Source organism: Nanorana parkeri, unplaced genomic scaffold, assembly GCF_000935625.1.
Source record: "Nanorana parkeri isolate BGI_ZX_2015 unplaced genomic scaffold, ASM93562v1 scaffold407, whole genome shotgun sequence".
Lineage (NCBI taxonomy): Eukaryota > Metazoa > Chordata > Amphibia > Anura > Dicroglossidae > Nanorana > Nanorana parkeri.
In genome coordinates, this window is record NW_017306675.1 from 90,574 (window position 1) to 115,357 (window position 24,784).

Sequence of the window (24,784 nt, forward strand, 5' to 3'; positions counted from 1 at the left end):
ATATATATATATATAAAAATAATTTTATTTAACTAGTTTTTTATCAATTAATTTTTGGTAGAAAAAAAAGTGTTGGCCACAGTGAGTAATTTAAAGGGTAAAGCAACTGTCACACAAAATGTCCCACTTAGAGGGCAAAAAGGGTAAGGAAACTTTTTGTGAATATTTCCTTACCCTTTAGAGGGAACCCATGTTGTGCCCATGCAGGACAAAGTAACAGGTTCTCTTTAATGCCAGCACTACCAGCTGCACATATTTACTACTGCAAAGACAGGAAACCTTGTGCAAACATCGGAGCTTACACATTCTAGTCAGAGCTTACACAGGGGACACTCTCTCTGCCCCAAGCACTAGTGCTGTCACTTTGAAGTAGGGGGAGTGAGTCACATATCTTTTCTCCCAGTGGATGAACCAGAGAAATGTGGAAGCAAAGGTAGCGCATGCTGCCGGTGGGATGCAGATCAGATACAGTCATTGTTTGGGTATTTGGACAGATGCTGGGGCTGTGGCTGTCTAAAAAACATTAGCTGACAACGGAGATTCCCCCATCCATGCTGTTTAGCACGAATGGGGGGAATCTATTGAGCTCTCTCGTTCAGCCCTGCAGAAAATCTAGTGTGTATCACCAGTCTTAGTGTGTCATTATGCTCCTACATGTGCATAAGGCAGAGACCATCTCTCCACAGATAAATGTGAATCCTAAGTCCTGTACATTGCTTTCCCTTCTCAATTGTTGACAGCTACATTTCTTAAAACAGGTAACAAACGGCTGAAAAAAATCAGGAGACAGGTAGGATTAGGGAAGGATATAACCACCCTATTACATGCCCGGCAAAAAATAAAAATTATAGTTCCTACAGAGAACTTCCTGTAATGGAATGATTATATCACTTAACTCAGATGGTACCTCCTCTTCATCACCCATTACTAATGCTGATGAACAAATTAAATGGCATATGGATAATGCAATCGGTAACACAGATTTTCAAGTATGCATTATTGCACAATTTTTATAACATTTGCATTTACAAAAAGATACTTTAGTTCTTTTGTTGCCCTAGTTTTCATACATAAGCTATAGGACCAGCTTACCTAATGGTACTGTTTCCTGTGGATGTTGGCTTCTGATTGCTGATACCAAACCATTTCCCGGCCGGGCTAGCAGAGAAGCCCCTCTGTTTCTTGACACTTCTGAAGCCTATTAGAAAGAAGTATAACAGTTGCACTGAGCAGGATATTTAAATATGCAGAAAAACTGTAGTGTCTACTGTTGGTTCATTTTGCAGATACTAAAGGTAACACAGTTGCAATCTGTGCTAAATCATTTGGCACCACCCAAACTAAATGGGTTTGATTTACTTAAAGTGTAGAGAATGTTGCCTTTAACATGATTTAGAATTTTATCAATGGGACTTTTTTCCATCAATTGGCTGCAATTTTAAGCACAGCCCACTGATTTTTCCTTTATTTTCTGGACCCCTTCGGTTCGGCTCTACTGAACCGAAGGGGTGCAGGGGCCGAAGCTAGCCGAAGGATCAGCCGAAGCTACGGCTAGATCCTTCAGCAGCTTTGTGAATAAACTCCTATGTAATTTTTCCCTTATCAGGTTTTATTTCTTCACAAAGACGTAATCATACCTCCCCAGCGCTATAGCTTCGAAGTCGCTGAAGATGCTGTCTGTGTGTCAGGTGATTTGGTAGGCGGCCATTTTGAAGAGGGATCCGTGGATCAATGAATGTTGTTGCTCGACTGTTATGATCTACAAAGAAAGACTGGAAAAAACAGATTACATCAAAGTGACTTGCAGTAAATGCTTTTGCTTTATCTGCTACAGTTTTATCACATAGCATAATACTACTATCTTTGATCTCTTCATGACAACAATCTTTAGCATTTCTGCTACCCTACAGCTAAGAGTAACAGTGTGGTCACCGACCACAACCATCTTGATTAACCAATTATTCTGATCAGTTTAATACAGGGAAAGTGTGCTGCACTAACATACTGTATGTTTCCAATCACAATGTACACATGATGACCATGCTCAGCCTCAAGTCCTGGAGAGAACATTAGGAACCAGTCTGTGTGGCTCTTAAACATGACCATGAAGATGTGTTACTTTGTTATTATATCAAATGTCCCCTCTGCTTGCAGCATTGCATCTCTACCTGTATCTCTTTAAGACAAAATGATCAATTTGAAAAGCAAAACAATGCAATTCTGTGAAAAAATACAATGAAGTTGTGCTGATAGAGTCCCTCATAGGGTTGCCAATGGATAGGTAGAAATCGTACTAAGGAAGGGCATTAAGATATCTACTTGCACACCACTAGAATCCCCTTTGATCACCATCCTAGGTCAGATGATATGTAAATACAATACACACGCTCTCACCAGGTGGAAGTTTGGTCTGGAATATTATTTAACAGCTTTCTAGAATACAAAAGAGATAGATAAAGGGATATCGATGGAAGAGAAATGCTGCATAAATAAAGGGAACTAGTCTTTATAGCTCCCTACATCCTTGTTGTCATGGCAAGTTTACAGCTGAACTCTAAGCAATCACAGCTTTGTATATGTAAAGTATTTGAAATTTTGTGCATCCAGTCCGTGATTCAGACATCCTTTCCAGGTTGTCAGAGGGGTCCTCAATATCCACTGGATGCACAGCTGGGTTGATGCACAGCAAGACTGATAAAGTAATCCCCCAGCTCATTCTACTCTCACCTCCTGTCAGCATGTTCACTGTAATCAAGTGTACACTGTAGCAAACTAATGCTGACCATCCCTCTCTCAGTGCTCCTGTAACAGGGGATTACAGGAGGCAGAAGAAGATAAAATGAATGAAGATGAATTCAGGTATTTACAATAGCTGCATTAAAAACTAAATATAATAATACTGATTTCATAACTGCATTAACTGTTGTTTTTACATTTGCCTGGAGTTCAGCTTTAAAATAATATCATAACATGTCAATAACTTTTACATTTCTTACATACATCAAGACTTACCTTTCCTTGTTGGTCTGTTTTAATCTCCCAGCCACGCGGCAGCTCAAGCCTTGTGTCAGCAAACATATTAATAAAGTTCACCAGGTCCCTATTGTGCTGATAGCGTTCAAAATTCCTGGCATCCCTGCGGATTTTCAGAACCATGTGCTTCAAGCAGGTGCTGTTAGTGAAGACTCTGTAGGCACTCTAATCGTGAGACAAATATGGAGATGGTGAATCTTAAAAGCAAACCTTCATTAACCTGAATTTATCACACAGTCTGCCTGGAGAGTGAATACAGTTGTAAAGAGATACTTCCTGAATGAAAGATCATGCCCCCTCATGCTCACACCTAGGGATGTCCCGATACCGATGCTAGCATCGGAATCGGGCCCGATACAGGGCATTTTGACAAGTACTTGAACTTGTCAAAATGCCCCACATAACATGTAGTTGTACTATGGATCATTTAAAGTGACCTGTCCCTTTAAGAAAAAGTATCGGTAATTGGTATCGGCAAGTACATGAGGGGATGTACTTGTACTTGGGCCTGAAAAAGTGGCATCGGGACATCCCTACTCACACCAGATTATCAGATGACCATGGATTATTTTACTGCCAAACAGGTAAAGAACATAAAAGGTAAAACATAAAAGAAGTAACAAAATCCATGTTTACATATCAATGGCTTTATCTTGTGACTAGGGATGAGTGAACTTGTGAGTTAGAATTTTTCTGAAATTTCATAAAAAATTAGTTTTGGTGAAATGTTGCCATTTTTGCAAAATGCATTAGTGTCATGGGGAGGTGAAAATAACTATATTTATTTAGAGAGTATACACAAATTACATTAGCCTATGTTGAGCCTAATTTCATTTTTTTTTCCTTACAAAATATAATAATACAAATAGTAGCTCTCATTGCAACCAATTCCCCAGCAATGTCACACAAAGACTCATTGCTCTGTGGTCTAGTCCAGTTCTGGATTGCATGACAATGTGAGCTCAGGGCATTACAAACCCACTTCATAGGGGCCTGTTATCATAGCATCCTACACATTGATTCGGGGAACAGTACTGATGAGTTTCTCAACCCTCAAGCTCATTGTACCCTTAACTACTATTAAATAATGTTTCTAATGTGATGTAGTGAACTTCAGCCAGTTGTCTTAAAATGTTTCTTTGAATTGCTGCTGCTCTAGTTAAACTAGTTCTGTAGATATGGAGAGCTTTCCCAATATGCAATAACATTATCTCAAGTGGGCCCCTCTATCTCCCAAATTAGCCAGATGATCAGGAAACTAAGCAGAAAATGTACTTGTAAAAATCTTAAAGTTCTATATTGTTTCCAGAAGATTCAATTGACATAAAGCCTTACTTTTTACTTACATAGTTTGCATGCAGCACGGTAAAAAATTCAGGGTGTGTTATAAACTTGACAGCTGGGGACTGCAATAATAAGGTAATTTTCTGGGAATTTATAGGTGTTAACGTTGCATCTCTTCTTAGCTCTGTAAAAGAGAAAGCACAATGACCCGCTGTTAGAGGTATGACCATGCCATCAAGCGTTACAGAAACAAAAAACCCATTTGATCTCTGTTTCACAAGGGGCCCGTCAAGTATCCTTATGAAGACTTTAATATAGATGTGAACAGTTTTTGCTGTTCAATAAATCAAGCAGGTGGCCACCTCTTTCTGAGTGCCAGTAAAAGCAGAAGAAAAAACTTGTCCAGGCTTTCATCTCTAGGTGTCTGTGTCAACAGGAGATTTTCAACCCAAAAGATCAATGTTAAAAGGTTAATGTTGTTTTGTACATATTATCAAATTTCCACAAGTTTAGAAATGTGAACTACAGATTTCCTTGAGTCCTCTTTTATTTATATGTAGTAACACAATGCTTGGAGCATACTGTACGTGTTCTTTTGACACTTGCATCATAATCATGTAAAAACACTACTTGTCAAAAATAATCAATTTAAATGAATTATCGTTATAACGCAGAATTCCTAATCTGACTTAAGGTGGGCATGCATGGTTAGAATTTAATTTAATAAAATAATAATTTTCAGAACATTCATTCTTATAGTTAATGGGTTTAAATTAACAATTGATTTAGACTTCTTGAACAAATGAACGATATTCTAACAGTGAATGTGGTTTTTGTTTTAGAAAGTTCTATTAATTTCCAAAATTGAATGTTAAAATCAAACAAAATTTTGAATGACTTTCTTAGGTCTCTGATTGCATTATCAAATATTCTGATAAGATTTTTCGTATGAACGTCTGTACAATATTCTAATCAAGTATACCCAACTTTAAAGTGACACTAAACTCAGGAGTTAAATCTTAAAATGCATTCAAGTACCTTAGCTATTAACAAAAATGTATCTTATTTGTGTATCACTCAGCTGTAGATCCTCAAATCATCTCTGAATTGGTGCCGACACTGTCCTTCCTTCTGGAGGGTGGCTACGTTTGTTCCCCATGGTCCGTGTGTGTTGTAAAGTAGTCACCACTCCAAGCTTGCTCTGGTGATAGACTACAATTTCAGGTTTCATTAACTATTTTGTATTAAGACTGCAGTCCATCATGAGAGCGAGATTGGATCGGTGGCTACTTTACAACACACACAGGGACAATGGGGAACAAATGTCCAGAAGGAAGGACAGTATCAGCATGAATTCAGAGATGATTTGAGGATCTACAGCTGAGTGATACACCAATCAGCTACATTTTTGTTAATAGCTAAGGTACTTGAATGCATTTTTTAAGGTTTAACTCCTGAGCTTAGTGTCACCTTCAAGGTCCCTATATATCTTACACTGTAGGAATATGATGCAGAGCTGCTAAATGCTCTTAGAGTAAGATTCCTCATATCTCTTTTTTTATTACAGCCTCTAAACTCTAGTGAGACTTTTTAAATTCAGTGCAGTCGAGGCTTATTGAAACTATGCCACCGCGAATGCATGCCGTAACCAAAGCTAATAGTGGCCCAACAAAATATTAGAAAGTGTGGCTTTTTTTTGGCCAGACAGTGTATTTAAAATTTTGTTTAAGGCCATTTTTTTCTTCTGGTCAAATGTGCGATATGTTGCTCCTCTTCAACCATGCTATAATGCATGACAATGGAAATGTAATTATTCTCCATGGTGCCCGTTCCCACCTATGCAACATCATGCAGTGTGATTTGTTAAAGGTGCAGGTGCTTCTTTTGGTGCTACACAATACGTTTTTAGACTTCAAAGGGCACATGAAAAACACACGTAACATGCATTTCCATGCACGTTACATGTGTTTTCCATGCATTTCCATAGCAGCCTGTTTTTTATTTCACTTTCATGATGAAAACAAAAATGCATTATGCATGAAAAACACATTAAGATGCATGAAAAACTTACAAAAAAAATGCTAGAAAAATGTAAGTGTAAACAGAGACTTTTAAACAGCAGTGAGGCCAGAGATGGGTTGTGGTAAAGTGCTTTTACTACTTGTTAGAGTATGTAAAGGAAAACGTTTTATTTTATAACATTTTAAAAGATTTATACTTACCCTACTTCCATCATCAGCATCGCCAGGCGCGATGTCACTGTCCTTCCAGGAAGATTCCTGGGGAATGCAGAGCAGATTACAACTCTTGAGGATACACTCTAGTGCGTAACAAGAATGTCTTCTCATGAGATTTGCTCCTTATTTCCCAGGATCTGGTCATAAAGAATGTGACATCATCTTTGCCTAGGCATCATTGATGGAAGATGGGGGTAGGGTAAGTATAAATGTTACATTTTGTAATAACATTAGATGATTTTGAGGAAGGAGGGGGAGGCCATGACACTGTACGTGGACCTTGCATTTTACTGCAAGGTCAGTTTTAAGTTGTATTAGCTTTTTTCCTTTTACAGCAATTGTATCACATAGCACACAGCTGGACACAAAAAAAAAGAGGGGATATAAAGTGAAAGGGGGGGGGGGGGGGCTAGAAAAGGGTCAGCAGTAGAAGACAAATCAGCATCCAATAGAGTAGTGCTATCATCCACATACTGACTAACTTCGCACAACAGGATATACATTACTCTGATTAAGGGAATGGTTATATAATGGTATATTTCTGTCATGATGACCACATTTTCTGGAATTATTCCATTAGGTCCATCATCTACATTATCTTTAAAACGAAAATATTTATTAATTTTCCTTGCATTAATCCCACTGCAGTAATACAGACGCATTACTAATCCATACTATAGTATAAAAAAATACCTGAATTTGGTTGTGACAAGTCAGTTTCAGAATCCCCAATCCCAGGAATTCTATCATTTCTTCCATCAGCTTCTTCCTCCGGCCTCTCGGTTGCAATAGTCCTCTGTATATTTTGATACCTTAATGTAAAAATGAAAACAGTATGTTACAAAGGCATTATGCAATGTTAACTTTGATGGCAAATTTAAATTTAGTTTTAGTCTTTTGACTAAAATGTCTTTTTAGTTTTAGTTGTATTTTAGTAATCTGAATAGTTTTAGTTTTAGTCTAATTTGAGTCAACTAAATCTCCTGTAGATTTAGTCAACTAAATGTAATGGGTTTATTTAAAGTGTAATGCATTATTTAAGCAAGTCTCTAGAATTTCCAAACTCATTATATATTCCTGGAGTAAACCTCTATTAACCTGTTATGACTTACGATTGTTGCTCCGCATGGTTTACAAAGGGTCTTGTTCTCATTAGCATCAAAAGTAAAATGCATGCATTCATCTGCTCTTCTCTTTCTCCCTGATGTTCACATGTCTGTACAGTTTGTGCAGCAAGTATTGGCTACCTGATGTCCCGCTGGGTAGATCAGTAGGTTATTTAGTTGTGCACATTTCCATACTACAGGAAGAGGAAGAGCTCAGGCAATCAGAAGTGCAATAGTCATTCCCAGAATTTTCGTTTCGTTTTTGTTTGTCAACGAAAATGTCCAGAATTTTTGTTTCCTTTTTGTTCCGTTACCTTTCATTACCTTCTCTATTACTTAGGGGTCTATCTATTACTTAGGGGTCTATTCAAGAAGCTGCCAAAGGATCTGGCCAGTAGAACCGAAGGGGTGCTGTACGGGCTATTCACAATAGCCCGTACAGCTCCCGATCATGGCCGAGCGGCTCAGTCGAGCCGAACGCATATGCATCGGCTCGGCTGAGCCGTGCTGAAAGCCGAAGCTGGCCGAGCGGCCGGCCAGTGGCCGTCCGACAGCCTGCTTCTGACAGCTGGGAGGAGCCAGCCATGATCTTACGGCTGGCTCTGGCCACTTTCAGAGAGATCAGCGTCCCTGGTTACCTGCTAACCAGGGACACTGATCTCCAAACAGCTAACTCTCCCTGGCGCCCCGGGAGTCTCCTGCTCCCGGCCGCCAAGGAGAGAAACACTGCTGTGTCTTTTTTTTCTTTATTCTGACACGAGCGATGTCAGAATAGAAAAAAAAAAAAATTCCTATTGAAAAGCATTGGGACATTACTATTGGCTATTTCAATTTGCAATAGCCAATAGTAAACTAGCATTGTACCCGTCCTCTGCTGCAGTTCCCCATCAGGTCCATCAGCAGAGGGAATTTTCACTTAGTTGCACCCCGTCTACTATTCTAAGGAACATTTTCCTCTCAAAGTGAAAATTCCCTTGCAAAGTAAAGTCAACTTGCCTTTAGTAAATCAACTCCCCTACCTGCTGTACCATCTTAATTTTCTTATACAGGTGTGGAGGAATGGTGGAGTGTTTCCTGTGGCCACCCTTCTTAAGTGCTATCAGGGCTATCAAGGAGGAAGGAAGGGTACAGCAGGGCAGTTGTTCACCCTTATATTACATAAGAAACTAAAATGATACACATCAAAGCATCTATACATGCTTGCTTGACCATAAGGATAATCTTTAGTTTTACTCATTTGCTCAATGCATAAATGTGAATTCAAAATAATAAATATACACAAACTAATTTAGTTTCATTGCAAGGAATAATAATTAGCAGAAGGCAATCAAAATCAGCATGTTGAATGCTGACTGGTTGCTAAGAGTTACTGTATACCACTTCCATTGTACCATGTTAGTAAATAAGATTAATCGCTTGAAAATTGTTAAAATCTGAATTTTGATTTGTTCATTTTTGTCAAACCACACACATGTATTTAACCTTCATTCACCAACCAATATGATCCTGGTGTATTGCTACTTTTATTTATAGGCCTACCAGATAATTATTCTTCCCTGCAATGAAACTAGTCTGTGTATATTTATCATTCTGAATTCCATTTATGCATTATAGTTCAGATTTTTTGATCAGAGATGTATCTAGCTATTAATATTATTATTCAGATGTTCCTTTAATAACATTTTAAATTGCTACAGGTACCTTCGGTTTAATTGCTCCATTTGCTGGATGGACCCAGATCTACTTATTCCATCTGGTGTTGCAGCTGTTGTAGGTCTCTGCCATGTTGTGGTGCGATTCACATGGTCCACATAGAATACTCTTCCATGGCTATCAATACGAGCCTCCCAGTCTAAGTTTTGTAACACAGAATTAGAGGAGGCAACAATTGCCAACAGTGACAAAACAAAGACTTGTTCATGGAATGACAAAACACATGGCAAGGAAAAGATACCAATACAGATAAAATAAACTCTTTCATGCATATGTATTATATTTTTGTTTTATTACAGGCAAGGCCTTACTTGGTGGCAGCGGCTCATCAATGGTGGGGTAATGATGGTGATCTGTCCGGAGAGAAGGTAACTGACTAACAGGAGTGGCATTATGTGGCAAAGGACATTCACCTAGAGAATGGAAAAGCGTGGTGCACAAGCACATAGGTTAATTATTATGCTTCCATTGTTAGTGACATCAATTCCATAAGCACATGTTTATCAAACAGTATCACCACTTCTAAGTTAGATAAAAATAGCAATCAGCACAGAATTTCTACATAGAAAGGTATAGTAACCAGGTAATATCACTATACATTCAGTATACCATACTATGATGTCTATATATGCCTTCTATGTCTTAAAGTGGGCCTTTAACCCCTTTCACTAAAAATTCCATCAGCATGTAGCTCTGCATGCTGATATGACATCATCACCCATTCAATGGTTAAATAAACATTTTTCTTTTAATTGCACTTGTTGTTTTTCCACTTGCTGATCATCTTAGTAATGTAGCCTAAGCCCATCACATGCACACTTACATTACATTTAAACATCTACAAGCGCATGGAAGACCTCTCGGAATCTGAAACAGCTGATAAAATATTTTGTACTTGAAAGAAGTCTGTGCCAATACAATTATGGGGGCTACTACTGATGACTTCTTTCCGAAATTGCGTTTCCTGGATGACTCTGTTTTCAACACTTTTTAAACCACTTTCCCAGAATAAGCATGCTGCAAATTAAATCAGAGTAAAGTTGAAACTCTTTTTCAGACCAAGTCAGGAGAAGCCAAACTTCAGCCCTCAAACTGTGGTAAAACTACACATTCCAGTATGCATTGTAGGCTCTGACAGCTACAGGCATGGTTTCCAAAGGAAGATCATGATGAACTTTGTAGTTTCCCCACATTTAGGGGGCTAAAGTTTGGCAACCCCTGGGCTAAGTGGTTAGCACTGTTGCCTTGCAGCTCTGAGTCCTGCAGACACGTGGGTAGGGACTGCTTCAGGAATACAAGAAGTATGATGGCCAGCCAGAAACAGACTCCACCAACTTGTCTACGGCTTATAGAGGCAGCCATGCACTACTTATGGAAGCAGTAGTGGGGGTTGATGTCAAACATACATGCAGACCATGCAGGGCAAAGGAAAAGTTGTTGGATTGACAATGTAATTATTTTCTGTTTACAGGGCAGCCCAGGGCTACCTGATGCTAATTTAGTTTTTATTTTGGCTGTCTACATTTTTTTTGTAAACTGTGAAATATTCAACCATAGATTTAAATTGCTACGTTAACATTTGAACAAATCTTTAAAATAACACGACAAATTAAAGTAACAAAGCATTAACAAATTACATGGTGGGGGAAAATGTAACAATCAGATTTAAGCTGGCAAGCCTAATTATTTCCAGGCAACATGCATGTGATTCCCAGCAGCCTGCGTAGTACTATCCATAAGGTCATCACTTTTGTGTTTAGACCAACTCTGCTGATGTCTGGCTGATGCATTGAACACTGCCCCTTTTACATCAATATATACTCAGTTAGATATTGAGGAACCAAGATGGAAGTAGTTTTATTGGCACCTGACAACTTTTATTGCACCTAGGATAAATAGCCATATCTTTCAGATTTGGCCATTACCATGCATGACTAAATGTATTGCAAACCAGGTGCCCCAAAAGTTAACAAGTTTAAGCATTGGCCAGATCTTCCCGTGTATGGGCCATTAAGTTTCATGTTGTGAATACTGTGTAGAAAGTGTAGCATGAGATAAAGATATTCTCCTAAATAACCTGTGTATAAATGGTGAGTAGTGATGTAGTTGTAAATTAGCAATGCCTCACGCATTGGCATATCCTTCACTGTTACTGTACAAGATAAAAGGCCAATTAAAGCCAATTGTATTTTTTTATTATTAACCCCTTCATGACTGAGCTAGTTTTTAGTTTCTGTTCCTAAATGACTGACACACTTTTTACATTTTTGCTGTGTGATCCTTCCACAGCAGCAAGTAGGGCAAGGGAGGGGGAGGGTACAGCTGGCTCTGCCTCTAGATTGACAGCTAGCTCTGCCTCTCACGCAGCTGAGTGGATCCAGACAGTATTGTCGGGATCCGTCCCGGCTGCGGCATCTCAGTATACTCAGTATACTCATCTCAGTCCTCCCGTTACCTTTAGGAGAATTATGGGGAAAACCACTGACCCCATAGTTCTCCTTTAAGCAGTCAAGTTGCATAACAAAAAATAATGTACATGTGTTTTTTGTTAAAAGTGTTTATGTCTAAAAAAAGCTGTCCTTTGTCAGCAGCACGTTGAAGATCCAGACCGCTGCTCTTACACAGAGTGCAGTAGTCCATATCTTCATTGGTCTGACATTCCCCCCACACAGTGCTCATACAACAACCCGAGTAGTGTGGTTGGTTGGAGGACTGAGCAGAGATCTGGATTACTGCTCTGTGTAATAACAGCAGGCAAGGTCTACAGTGTGCTACTGGCACGGGGCAGCTTGATGTAGTAGTACAGCACTTTTAACACATTTTAAAAAAATGCTAATTTTTTTTACTTGTTATGAAGCCTGACTGCATACACATATAATATATTGCTTCAACTGGATTTTTGTGTCCAATTTTCTACATACATACATTATATAGCTTTAGCTATAGAGATATAGTCAAGATATAGATTTAGTAAACAAATGGAAACCTATTGTTAAAAGTCTTAGGGAAAATGTATGAAAAGATGAAATTCAAATAAGACAGGTGTGGATCTGTCGCCACAGCAATCAAATCTTTCATTCTATGGGAAAATGAAATAACAAATCTGAGTGGTTGTCTGCACATTTTAGCATACAAGCACACGTCTTGTATTGTTTCTTGTATGAAGAAACCATCATATCCATATTTTTACTTACAGTTATTAATTCCACCATAGCAAACTTCTAAAATGATTTACATGACAGAAGTGACATCATTATTCAAATATTACTGATGTTTTTGTAAATTTGACTACTACTTACTAAAAATAATAACATTTTACAAGTTAGCTTACATACACCTATGTCACTTGTAAAATATAAACAATAAAATATTTACAGGGTTATTCACAAAAGGATGAAGAGTTCAGAGAAGGCAGGAGAAGTGAACAATCTAGGACAGGGGTGCCCACACTTTTTGTGTTAAGATCTACTTTTCAAATGACGAGCTACATGAGATCTACCAACGAAAAAAAAACTCCCTTGCTCTCTATCTCCTGGCTGTCTCTGCTCGCTCTCCTGGCTGTCTCTCTTTGCTCATCCTCCTGGCTGTCTTTCCTCACTCTCTCTCCTACCTGTCATTCCTCGTTTTTTCTCCTGGCTGTCTCTCTTTGCTCTCTTGGCTGTCTCTCCTTGCTCTCACTTTTCTGGCTGTCTCTCCTCTCTCTCTTTCCTGGCTGTCTCTTCTCGCTCTCTCTCCCCTGGCTGCATTTCCCTCTTTTGTCTGTCTCTCCCCGCTCTCTCTCCTGGCTCACCTTGCTGTATTTTGCAACAGGCTGTGTAAACTAATATTCTTTGATGTAATACATAGCACTTCAACCACCAGTATCCACCAGAAATGTGTCAGGGAGCTTAGCTCAGCAGACTCAGGCTAATAGATAATCATGTGTGCACAGCTAAATAAATATACCAACATGGAATAAAGGGGCCACCAGTCACACCCTTCGTTATCTACCAGCATCAGCTTTGATAGCTACTGGTAGATCACGATCTACCTAATGGGCACCCCTGATCTAGGACAACATAGCTCAACTGGAAAGTGAGCTAAATTGGAGACTTTTCCAGGTCAGCTATGTTGTCCTAAATTGTTCACTTCTCCAAACTCTTCACCCTTTAGTGAATAACCCTGTTAATGTGACTTTTTATGGATGATTCCATTGAAGACACTTCAATCTAACCTTCTCTCCTACTGCTTGGCCCTGCAACTGGAGATTCAGGGGCACCAGAAGTCCTCTCTGAAGTAATACTCTGACTAGATAGATCATCAGACCATTGAATGGAGCCATCACCATGTTCCCGGTCAGGCTCTGGGCTCTGATTAGAATCAGGCATTGATTCAAATGCGCTATTTTCCTCCTCATCATCATCTTGAGAGGAGAAAACAGTACTTTCAGAAATTCTGGCACTGTCCACAGAAGAGAAACGTGTGTGACTGGAAAAACGGTTATGACTATCATAACAGGAAGGACTATAACAAGAGGTACTGTAGCAAGAAGTGCTATAACAGGAGGTGCTATAGCATGAGGTGTCACAAGTGTCACAGTCATGGTCCCCATGAACCCTTGGACTAGATTCACTTTCACTTTCAGTCCTAGGGTGTTCTTCATCTAAACAGAGATGGTTGCAAACAGGAAGGTGATCAGAAGACATATCATGGGGTAAAGTACTTCTACTATTTTCTAGATCATCACCTTCATCGGCTACAATGTCAAGAGAAGGATCAGCTGCCATAGTTTCTGTTTCGCTCACAATGTCCTTCTCTGATGCCTCCTTTACTGTTGACTCTTCATCAATATCTGCACTATTCTGATCTTCTTCTTCTTCTTCTTCTTCTTCTTCTCCATCTCTGTCCAGCTGAGCAGAAGGTAGACTATGTAACAAGTTATGAATCCTTATGTAATGTGTACGAGGTGTTTCAGGTTCTCCACAAGCTGAAGCAATAACTGTTTCCAGCTCAGACACAGGAAGAGAACATGGTCTGTTTTTTCTCTTTACTGTATTTCTCAACTTTGGTTCACTATCCTGATGCTGGCTGCTGTCTTGGGTCTCTTCTTCATGTTTCTCTTCATGCTTGTCTGTTTCCATTGCAAAGCTAGCTTCCTCTGCATGTATTACACCAGTGCTGTTTTCATTATCAGTCCTGGATTCAGCAGAACTCTCTACTTTGGTTTCAGACTCAATAGATAATGCTGGTTCCTGCTCAGGATCTGGAACGCTTACTTCAGAAGGGTCATTTTCTTTTTCTGTTGCACTGGCTAGAAGAGCTGCAGCACATGTACTTGTGAGTGGTGTCTTATGTAAACTATGTTGACTTAGTGATCTGCTGTCAATGGCTGGGTGCTTATCATGGCCACTTCTAGAAATGCATTCATTTGGCAACTCTGATGTTGGGTTTTCAGTGGCAACTGATGTCCTTCGCTGGGGCTCATTAGAGAGAACTTCCACTGGGTGGCGCAGTGGACTTTCATTTGGAACAGGGTCAGGATCTGCAGTGATGGACATTTCTTCATCATCTAAAGTATAAATTGCAAATACAAATTTTGTTAAAAAAATTAGGGATCACAAAAACATATTTTAGGATCACAGCATAAGTATTTTACAATATAACATATTGCAGCAATAATAAAACCCATAATTGGTTTCTATAGGTTAATACACATCATTATTGAGTATACTACCTGAATAAAAACACATGGTTCTTCAGAATAAGCTATAAAGAAAAGCAGATTAATTAGTATCATGGCACCCACGCATCCTGGATGATCGAAACTGTTCATTTTAAAACACAGAGTACCTGTTACCCGGTGTTGGTGTTGAAAAGTTGCAGTACTCAAAAATGTGCTTTGTCCATTTCACTACTTTGGCCTGTGGTATAGGCTTATTATTCATATAACCCGATGTGATAAACTCTGATTGTTCCTATTAAATTTTACATTAACTTTCCATAAATCAAAGGCTAGGTGTCAAGTGCTCACTTAGGGGTTATGTTTTAGAGGCGGAGTTTAGGCTCTAAGTTAAGCAGGAGGTCCTGGCACCTGGACATCTTCCCTGGCATCACAGAGCAATCAGGATGTCATGTTTAATTAAGGGAAGGTTAAGGGGGGGGGGGGTGGATAAGGCAGAGCATCACTTTCTGAACTAAAAACTAGCAAGCTGATTTTCTGGTTCTGAAAACTAACATACAGTTGTGCTCAAAAGTTTACATACTCTTGGATAATTGGTAATATATGTACCATTTTTAAAGAAAACATGAGTAAACACATAAAACACATTTCTTTTATTTCTTATTATTTCTTATGGGATTCATATTCAACTGTAGGTCATAACAGAATGACACAATCCTAAAACAAAACATGGTAACAAATAAAAAAAATTAATTAACCCCTGTTCAAAAGTCTGCATACCCTTAGTTCTTAATACTGTGTATTGCCCCCTTTAGCATCAGTGACAGTGTGCAGTCTTTTGTAATAGTTGTCTATGAGGCCCAAAATTGTATAGCTGCCCATTCGTCTTGAAAAAATGACATTAAGGTCAGGAGACTGTGATTGCCACTCCAGAACCTTCACCTTTTTCTGCTGTAACCACTGAAAGGGTCAACTTGGCCTTGTGCTTAGGGTCATTGTCGTGCTGGAAAGTCCAAGAACGTCCTATTCGCAGCTTTCGTGCAGAAGAAAGCAAATTGTCTGCCAGTATTTTCTGATAACATGCTGCATTCATCTTGACATCGATTTTCACAAGATTCCCCGTGCCCTTAGAGCTCACACACTGAAAACATCAGTGAGCCACCACCATGCTTCACAGTGGGGATGGTATTCTTGTTGCTATAGGCCATGTTGACCCCTCTCCAAACATACCGCTTATGGTTGTGACCATAAAGCTCTATTTTGGTCTCTTCACTGCAAATGACACTGCGCCAGAGGCTGTGAGGCGAGTCAAGGTGTTGTCAGGCATATTGTATCCAGGCTTTTTTTGTGGCATTGACGCAGTGTAGGCTTCTTTCTGGCAACTTGACCTTGCAGCTCATTTTCGTTCAAGTATCGTCATATTGTGCTCCTAGAAACAACCACGTTGTCTTTTTCCAGAGCAGCCTGTATTTCTTTTGAGGTTACCTGTGGGTTTTTCTTTGTATCCCGAACAATTCTACTGGCAGTGGTGGCTGCAATCTTTCTTGGTCTACCTGACCTTGGCTTGGTATCAAGAGATCTTTTCCATCGTTATAAAGTTCCATTATAATGTTACGCAGGTCTTTTGATAGTGCTTTTCTTCTCCTCATGACTCAGTATCTAGCCTGCTCAGTGCATCCATGTGAGAGCTAACAAACTCATTGACTATTTATACACAGACACTAATTGCAATTTAAAAAGCCACAGATGTGGGAAATTAACGTTTAATTGCCATTTTAACCTGTTTGTGTCACATTGTGTGTCTGTAACGAGGCCCAAACATTCCAGGGTATGTAAATTTTTGATCAGGGCCATTTGGGTGATTTCTGTTATCATTATGATTTAAAAAGGAGCCAAACAACTATGTGATAATAAATGGCTTCACATGATCACTATCCTTCAATAAAAGACAGTTTTTTGGCATGATCAGTCATATTTCAATAGCAGTGCCACAATTTCACAATTTCTGCCAGTGTATGCAAATTTCCGAGCACAACTGCATTAGGTATCAAGGACTCACTTATAGGATTATTAAGTGTTAGGTCTAGAGAAAGGGTTAAGCATTATGGTGGAAGGTTAGGTGTTAAAGGCTCACTCATGGAATGAGTTTAGTTCTGAGTGGGTCTTGAGGTTAGGTATAAGTTTTAGTTTCTTCAATCTACGGGGAGCTCTGTTTTTTCAGTGCCAAAACCCACTGCGTCAACCTCTTGGCATCAAAACGTCAACTTCATGTCAAATAATTATATTTTACTACACTTATATTTGATCTTTGCTTTTACTCATAGTTTCATTTTTGGTGGTTTAGGAATGACAAGCTTGCCTTTTGTGGGTTGCAGGAACCTTCAGGTGTGATTTCAGTTTCTCTGGAGAGCACCCCAGTAGTCAAAAATCGTTGAGTGCCCCATAATGGATACTGTGACCAGAGCAATTTTGTTATGTAGTCATACCCTTTCCTGCTCTCTGCACTCTCCTTGCTATGCAAGCTCTGGTCACAATTTCTCTTTATTTATTATGATTTTAGACTACTGGCATGCTTTCCAAGGAAGCTGAAAATGAATGCAGTCACTGGAAGAAGTCTGTAACCTAGAAAAGCAGTCAGCTTAACATGCCTAAATCCAAAATTTAGCTTTACTTTTTTTAAATTACTGTATGTCACATGTACCACAGAATGACTTTACTTTACTAAGTATTATTACATATGCAATAAATAACACAATCAGGCACATGATAAGTCCAAGTGCAATAACACATAGCAACAAATCAGAAACAATCTTCATTGTTCTGACTGCTGCAAACTGATAAAAAAAATGTAAGCTGTTTTAAATAAGACTGAATATGTTTGAAATCAGTTACACAGAAGAGATAGATAGATAGATAGATAGATAGATAGATAGATAGATAGATAGATAGTTTTATTTATTTTATAAGCAGACATGTTTCCCTTTAATTATTGAGTAGATTATATATTTGCACAAAATGATTCTTTAATTAAAATTAAGAGACACTGTACCAGGATGTATAGAAGATGTTATTGAAAATCGAAACTGCAGCTGTCCACTGACATGATCTGTTGGCAGCCGGCGTCCTAAGGTGTAGCTAACAACACGATCCCTAGAAGGTAAAGGCAAGAACAGATTTATTGAAGCAAAACCTTTGTTTTAAATAATAATAATAATGATAACAATAATAAATAGGGAAAGAGCTACATTTCAGGTAAAATTCTGTCTGTGATAAGTCCAGTCAGAACATTTTTCTTTTCAATTTTTTTAAAACAAGTAACAGATGAAGAAAGCGTTTGAACATCTACTGAGGTTTCATTGCTATTTGGAAGTGTGGAAAGACAGCTCTGGATCTGTGTGGTTATTATCTTGGTGTTTCTTATCCAACAGTAGTTAAGGGATATGAATATGTGTGATCTGCCTGACAGCTAGACAGTTAGGCAGCTTCTGCAATGCAAAGAATCTCCACAGTATCCTTGGCTCAACAGTGAACACAGTAGATAAAGGGATTGAAGCCCCACGCAAATTAAAATAATCCAGATACAACTTTATTCCATTAGGCTCAGGGGACAATCAAGTAGAGTAAGCCAATGCATTTTGGGGGTCCAAAACATACCCCCTGTATAAGGGATTGAGTTGTGACATGAATACTTCAGGCTTGTCAGCAGATAGTTTGGCAGCTACACAGAGTCTGCTTTGCTAAGTAAAAGGTCCTGGTGGACAGGGACCTTCACGACTTGCTATTTTGGAAGAAAAGGTGGTCAATTGTGGAAATAAAGTGTAAAAAAGCTACCATGGCTCACTGCCTGGGCTTCTGGGCTAAAGTGCCTGGCCAAAAAATGGTCGCCACCTGGATTTAGCTAAGCAAATAAGTAAGAGCCCGATAATACTGAATGACCCTAATGGCACGTGCATATTCCAAAATGACCATGCCAGGATTCACCATGCTCAAATTGTGAAAGAGTGGTTCAGGGAGCATGAGAAATAATTTTTACACATGGCTTGGCAACCACGGTACAGTGTCCAGACCTTAACCACATTGAGAATCTTAATGCAGTGCTCCGACTCTCCCATCATCAGTACAAGATCTTGGTAAAAAAAATGCAACTCTGGATGGAAATAAATGTTGTGACATTGCATAAGCTTATTGAAATGATGCCATGGTGAATGCGTGCTGTAATCAAAGCTATTAGAGTGTGTGACCTTTTTTTGGCCAGGCAGTGTGTATTGTACCACAGTCAGGATTCTGCTGAATGACCATGGCAGGAAGTCTGCCAGCACTGTTGAAAATATGGGAGATACAATATAGAAGACACTAGTACATTGTATTAGTGTGGCTTGAGCTCCTACATAAATGCCTTATAGGGAATGAAACCTTTGTGGTAACTCTAAGGGGTGAAAAGAAAAAGCCTTGCGAGGCTGGTTAAAGAGAACTAGTCAACAACCTGTGTCTTTAATAATATGAATCTCTACACTTGAACTAGAAAAATAGAAAACCCTTACCCTTTATAAGTTACTAGAATTTTGATCATTTACTTATATTCTCTTCCCGTCAGAGCAGAAGTGTCATGATGATTATCTGGTTGCAAGGCTTCCCCCATAGAAGCTGTCTTATATTCTTCCTGAGCTGAGTGCTCATAACAGACACTCATAAAACTGTCATATTACAATGCTGCTTTCAGGAATAAATAAAAGGAAGCTAAGGGCTTTGTTAACTGACAGTTTTATTCTTCTCCAGCAGCCCAGACATGCATGCATGTAATGTTACCAGGACCTTGGTTGGTACAAATGGGAATGCTGGTAAATTGTTCTGATCAAACAAAAGTAGTAGCTATGCTTGCAAACAGATTACAAAAGCAGCACAGGTCCCTTGTGTATAGTCAGATGCTGAATTTTGATTTCTGAGATAACAACACTAGAATATTTACAGGCAATAATTGTGGTAATCAAGGCTACAATATATATTCATGTATATGTAATACTCACCCAATTGCATGTCTTTCCAAGAGTCGCTGAACTGGCATGGATAGCTTGCCCAAAAATCGTTTGATAATTGGTCGACTTTTTGCAAACTTATCCTTCACTTCAATTTCCAAGACATCAGTCGGAAGAGATACAAAGCTAAACAACTGCAGAAACATTATGCATTAATGTATTACTAAAATTCAAAATTTTATGTTTGTGTAAAAGTTTACTACTGACAAATTATTTTTAGAAAAAACAGATTAACATGACCAAGTCCAGATTAAAGTAGTATTAAACTCTCAAGCTTAAGCTTTTTTTCTATAATGAATCAAGATCAGACAAATATATATAGCCCAGCAAAGTATTGCTTTACATTTTTTCCAAAACACTTACAATCATCATGTTTCTGAACAGCTGCTTCCAAGTCTCTTAGCTTGGCTTCCCTGAACATCCTGTACAGTACAAGATCGTAAGAAACAGTGCAGTCTCCAGTATCTTGTATGAAAAGAGGGCTGGTTCAAAATGAAAGGCTCTGGCTGCCTGCAGCTTAAAGCGTATCGAAATCCGAGAACAACAATTTATGATATATTGCAGCTTACCAGTCCTTAGTTGGGGTGGCTGCATTAGTTGTTTTTTTTTTTCTCCGGCTTTTTTCTATTTTCATTTGGTGATCTTAACAGTAACATAGTTCCTGTCTTAAGGTGACAGAACCTACTCATGTAGCTACGGAGGAGCAATATTGCTATTAGACATGTGCGATTTGTTTCCGACAAATTTGTTTTTTGGACAAATTTTCCTTATGCAGAGATTCGGATGTATCCGAATTTCCGAATAACAGAAATGATGAATGAAAGCGAATCCGAATTTCCGAAAACGACGAATTTCAGGACGAAATTCGTTAGCTTTAGTCTATACAAATTTTTGTTTGTGGACGAACTTTCGGTTGCAGTAAAGTGAGAAATTTTTTTTTGTCACCCTGCTGCAACGAAATGAACAAAACGCAAAAGAAGCGAAAACAAAACCAAAAATTTGTACAGACTACCACTAACAAATTTAATTTTGTCCGAATTCGTATCCCGAAACGAATTGACTTTCGGACCCGAATCCCGAAATAAAGTAAAATCCGAATCTAAACTAAACTAAACTAATTTTTTGCCGGAGCACATGTCTAATTGTAAAATCCGAATCTAAACTAAACTAATTTTTTGCCGGAGCACATGTCTAATTGTTATTCCAGGACAAGTGTTTTAGGACTACACCTCTCCTCTTGTGAGTTATCCCTTGCAAGATTTCTGCAGGATCAACAGATGTTTTTGTGTTTAACCAAACACTTTAATGGTATACTTTAAGGGACCCTTGCAAAAGAAAACAAGGTCTGCCCATTACCTCAGGGCCCTCCTCCTCTTTTCTAAATTGCTGTAAAATAGTAGTACAAAAAAAAAAATCAATTTTTTTTAAACTTCTGCCTTTTTCAAAGCACTGGTGACAAAACCAGCGCCTCCCAGCAGTCCCCTGGGATAGATACATCACCAGTGCCTTCCAGGGAGCACTTGTAGGTAAACTGAGACCTCAGTTAAAAGTCCATTATTATAATTTTTTTGCACAGATGACAAATGCAAAGATGTAGCATATGCGAGAGATCTGGTACAAACACCATTGAGGACGGCCAACAATCATATAAATAATTAAAATGGTGATGTGGGTTTTTACAGTGTGAAGTGGACAAAGCCATGGGATGTTGTAATTCTTACATTACTAAGTAACCATTTGATTTTCACAAAATGTTTATGAATGCTGGCAATTAAACAACAGTATGTGTGTGCGTGTGTTCGTGTGTGTGTGAGACAATGGCACTCTCAGCCACAACCTGCACACAGATTTTCCGGCTTGCGAGACCACAATCTAAGCTCCAGCAGACTGAGAGTTATTATCATTGGGGTCGGTTAACTTCGCAGTTAACCTTTTACACACACAAACAATAGCTGCCATCACATGCTTTAACAGAAACACACAATTCTGACCTTTCTTGGGGAAATGTCTGTGACACTCACTGCTACGCGCACAGTAAGAGTTTAAAATATGGTAACGTTATTTAAAGAGGCAAGGAGTTTTTAAGTTCTTGTTTAGAGCATTTAGAAATAAAAATTAACGATTTTTTAAATATTGTTTTCATGAAAAGTAAATGGTGCAAAAAATATTTACAGAAAAAGCAACAGCAAATTAAATGGGATTAAAAATGAAAAGTACTTGGCAAGTTCACAAGGTCAATGATTCCAATAGATTAAGTCCAATTTTGGCCCCAGAAATTACTCTTTGTATGAATGAGCATTCGTTCATTAATTTCTATGGAAATTGAGAGCTGTTAATGGTCAATTGCAGCTAGTGTTTGTCGATCTTCTAGACCCTAGAGGGCATCACTGCCAATCCTCATCCAATCAAGAGAACTGAAGGGTGGGAGGTAGGAATGCTGAAGTGTTTATGATATTTCAGTGGGCACTCATTTAATGTCACTTCCTAAATCATATTAATACTTCCCAACAATTAGTTTTACAGTCCAACGTGCAACATATTAAAGCACAAAATAATAATTTGATTTAGACTAAACATACATTGGATGTATAGATCTCTTAGGACATTTAATGTGACCAATTAGTCTCTGGTACACGATAGCCTAGTCATGCTTGGTATCACACTGATTGTACTTCTCTTGTGTAAACACTTGTTATGACTGTAATTGTATCAAGTCAAGATTTATGGAATATGACTACATTTTGGAAGCTGGCAGTTACCTCACACAGGAATGTGGATTCAGGTAACTGACTGCTAAACTATTTACAACTGGCTTTAGGGCCTTTTAAGGCTCTTTTATTACCCAGCAATTTAACAGCTGCTTATCAGTAGCTTGCTAAACTTCTGCTAAGTACTGTTTATGTTACTGCTAAATTAAAAAGGCTTTGGCTCTGGAGGCTGACTGATTTTAAAAGAAGTCTCCAAGAACCACAAAATTTAAGTGTCCATGAATCTTCTATTAGAGAGAAAATGCACCAATTTACCCTGCATGGGTAATGTGCCAGTAAAAAGGCTTTGCTGTCCAAAAAGAACATCAGCATGACTACAGTTTGCCACTGAACATACAGGCATAATCTTATGTGCGGTGGAATGATGAACAAAGATAGAGTTTTTGGGCACAGTAATGGTAGACATGTTTTGTGCAAACTGAAGACAGCATTTCAGAACCTCATTTGTGTAGCATTGTGGTGAAAATATTGCGGTTTGGGGTTGGTTTGCTGCTTTAAGGACTGGATGGCTTGCAGTCATCGAGTCAACCATGAATTCTGCAACATTTCAAAGTATGATTGTTAAGAGTTTGTGGCCAACTGAAAAGTTGAAGTTGAACCGGAAATGGATCTTTGAACAAAATAATTATCTGCAGCACACCAGCAAATCCACCAAGGAATGGCTTACAATATGTAATGAAGAGTTAAGGACTGGCTTAGTCAAAGCCCTGTTTTGAAAACAATCAGTTCATGCAAGGAAACCCACAAATCCCTTGCAACTAAATACATTTTAAATGGAGGAGTATTAAAAAATTGTGATCAGAAGTTTATTTTATCAAGATTAGGGATCCTCAGAATTTCAGGATCTTGCCATAAGGATTGTGATATCACCCCCGCGGAAAGCCAGAACCTGGGGTGAGATAAGTACTGTATATATTGTAACTTTTTCCCCACTGAAGCTACATCTTTACACTACTATTATACAGACTTTAGAAAAAGGAGGAGGGGGGCCTTGGTCTAATGAGTGGACCTTACTAGGGCAAGATCCACTTAAATAGACCAAGTAGGAGCAAATAATAAAAGTTTATTGCTAGAGTTTACATACACTTTAATCTCATGAGAGCACTGTAGCTTGATAGCCCACAATCATCTGTTCTACAGCTTACCACACTGAGGGTTTTCCAGGACCTAAATCATTCACCTGTACACTGCTCTTGCAGTCTTTCTTTATGTCCAGCCTTATCTATAATGACCACATCTATGCTGCTGGCTCTAAATTCCCTTCATACAATGCCTGATACATTTTTATAAAATACATTTGACTGCTTTGTGATAATAATATAAATGTTTACATGAGATGTTTAAACATATCAGCAAAAATTCAGAAAATGCCAAGCTTGCTTGGGATATTACACAAAACATTTACTTGTCCATTGCAATTATCCTCTCTGCACCCAGCACACTAAAATATTTATCAGTTGTGCTTTTAATTATCCCCTAAAAGCATGTAGTAGTCTATGCCGACAAGCAGAAAATGGTCCCATAGACTAATTAATATGCACTTACTCTGGCATTTTTAAGAAAATTATTACATATGAATAAATTAAGTAATATAAAGTGACTTGTTTGATAAGATCCCCAAATCCATTTTCAGTGCCAGCCTCTATCCTAAAATTTGCAGAGCTGCATTTATTCAACACAATGTACAGTAAAAGACAAACATAAATAATGAATTGCACTTGTTTTGCAAGAAGACTGAAGCAGGTCCCAGTAGCTAAAGGGGTGCAGGAGAGGACAGTTAGATTTTTCATTGCTGTTTGCTAGCCAGCCTACATCTAGGTGAAGTTGGGTAGAGCTTGTAGGCAACTATTGGATCTGACCATCCTCAATAGACTGCCACTCAAAAAATCTTCCACAACACTTTAGCTTGATTTTTCAAGTGGTCCTTGCAGAGAATGTAGAGTATTTTCTA

General features: G+C 38.6%; 1 protein-coding gene across 1 annotated transcript in view; it reads right to left on the reverse strand.

Moving 5' to 3' along the window:
- The window catches only part of HECW1 (HECT, C2 and WW domain containing E3 ubiquitin protein ligase 1), a 242,690-nt gene that overhangs the window by 34,181 nt on the left and 183,725 nt on the right, over positions 1-24,784 (reverse strand). The window contains exons 7-16 of the mRNA XM_018559623.1: positions 20,057-20,199; positions 18,082-18,182; positions 13,587-14,921; positions 9,685-9,786; positions 9,362-9,512; positions 7,248-7,366; positions 4,380-4,501; positions 3,013-3,198; positions 1,638-1,772; positions 1,093-1,198 (exon numbers count right to left, since the gene is read on the reverse strand). Of these exons, the coding sequence (XP_018415125.1) occupies positions 1,093-1,198; positions 1,638-1,772; positions 3,013-3,198; positions 4,380-4,501; positions 7,248-7,366; positions 9,362-9,512; positions 9,685-9,786; positions 13,587-14,921; positions 18,082-18,182; positions 20,057-20,199 (2,500 nt within the window). The remainder of the gene's footprint in view (positions 1-1,092; positions 1,199-1,637; positions 1,773-3,012; positions 3,199-4,379; positions 4,502-7,247; positions 7,367-9,361; positions 9,513-9,684; positions 9,787-13,586; positions 14,922-18,081; positions 18,183-20,056; positions 20,200-24,784) is intronic.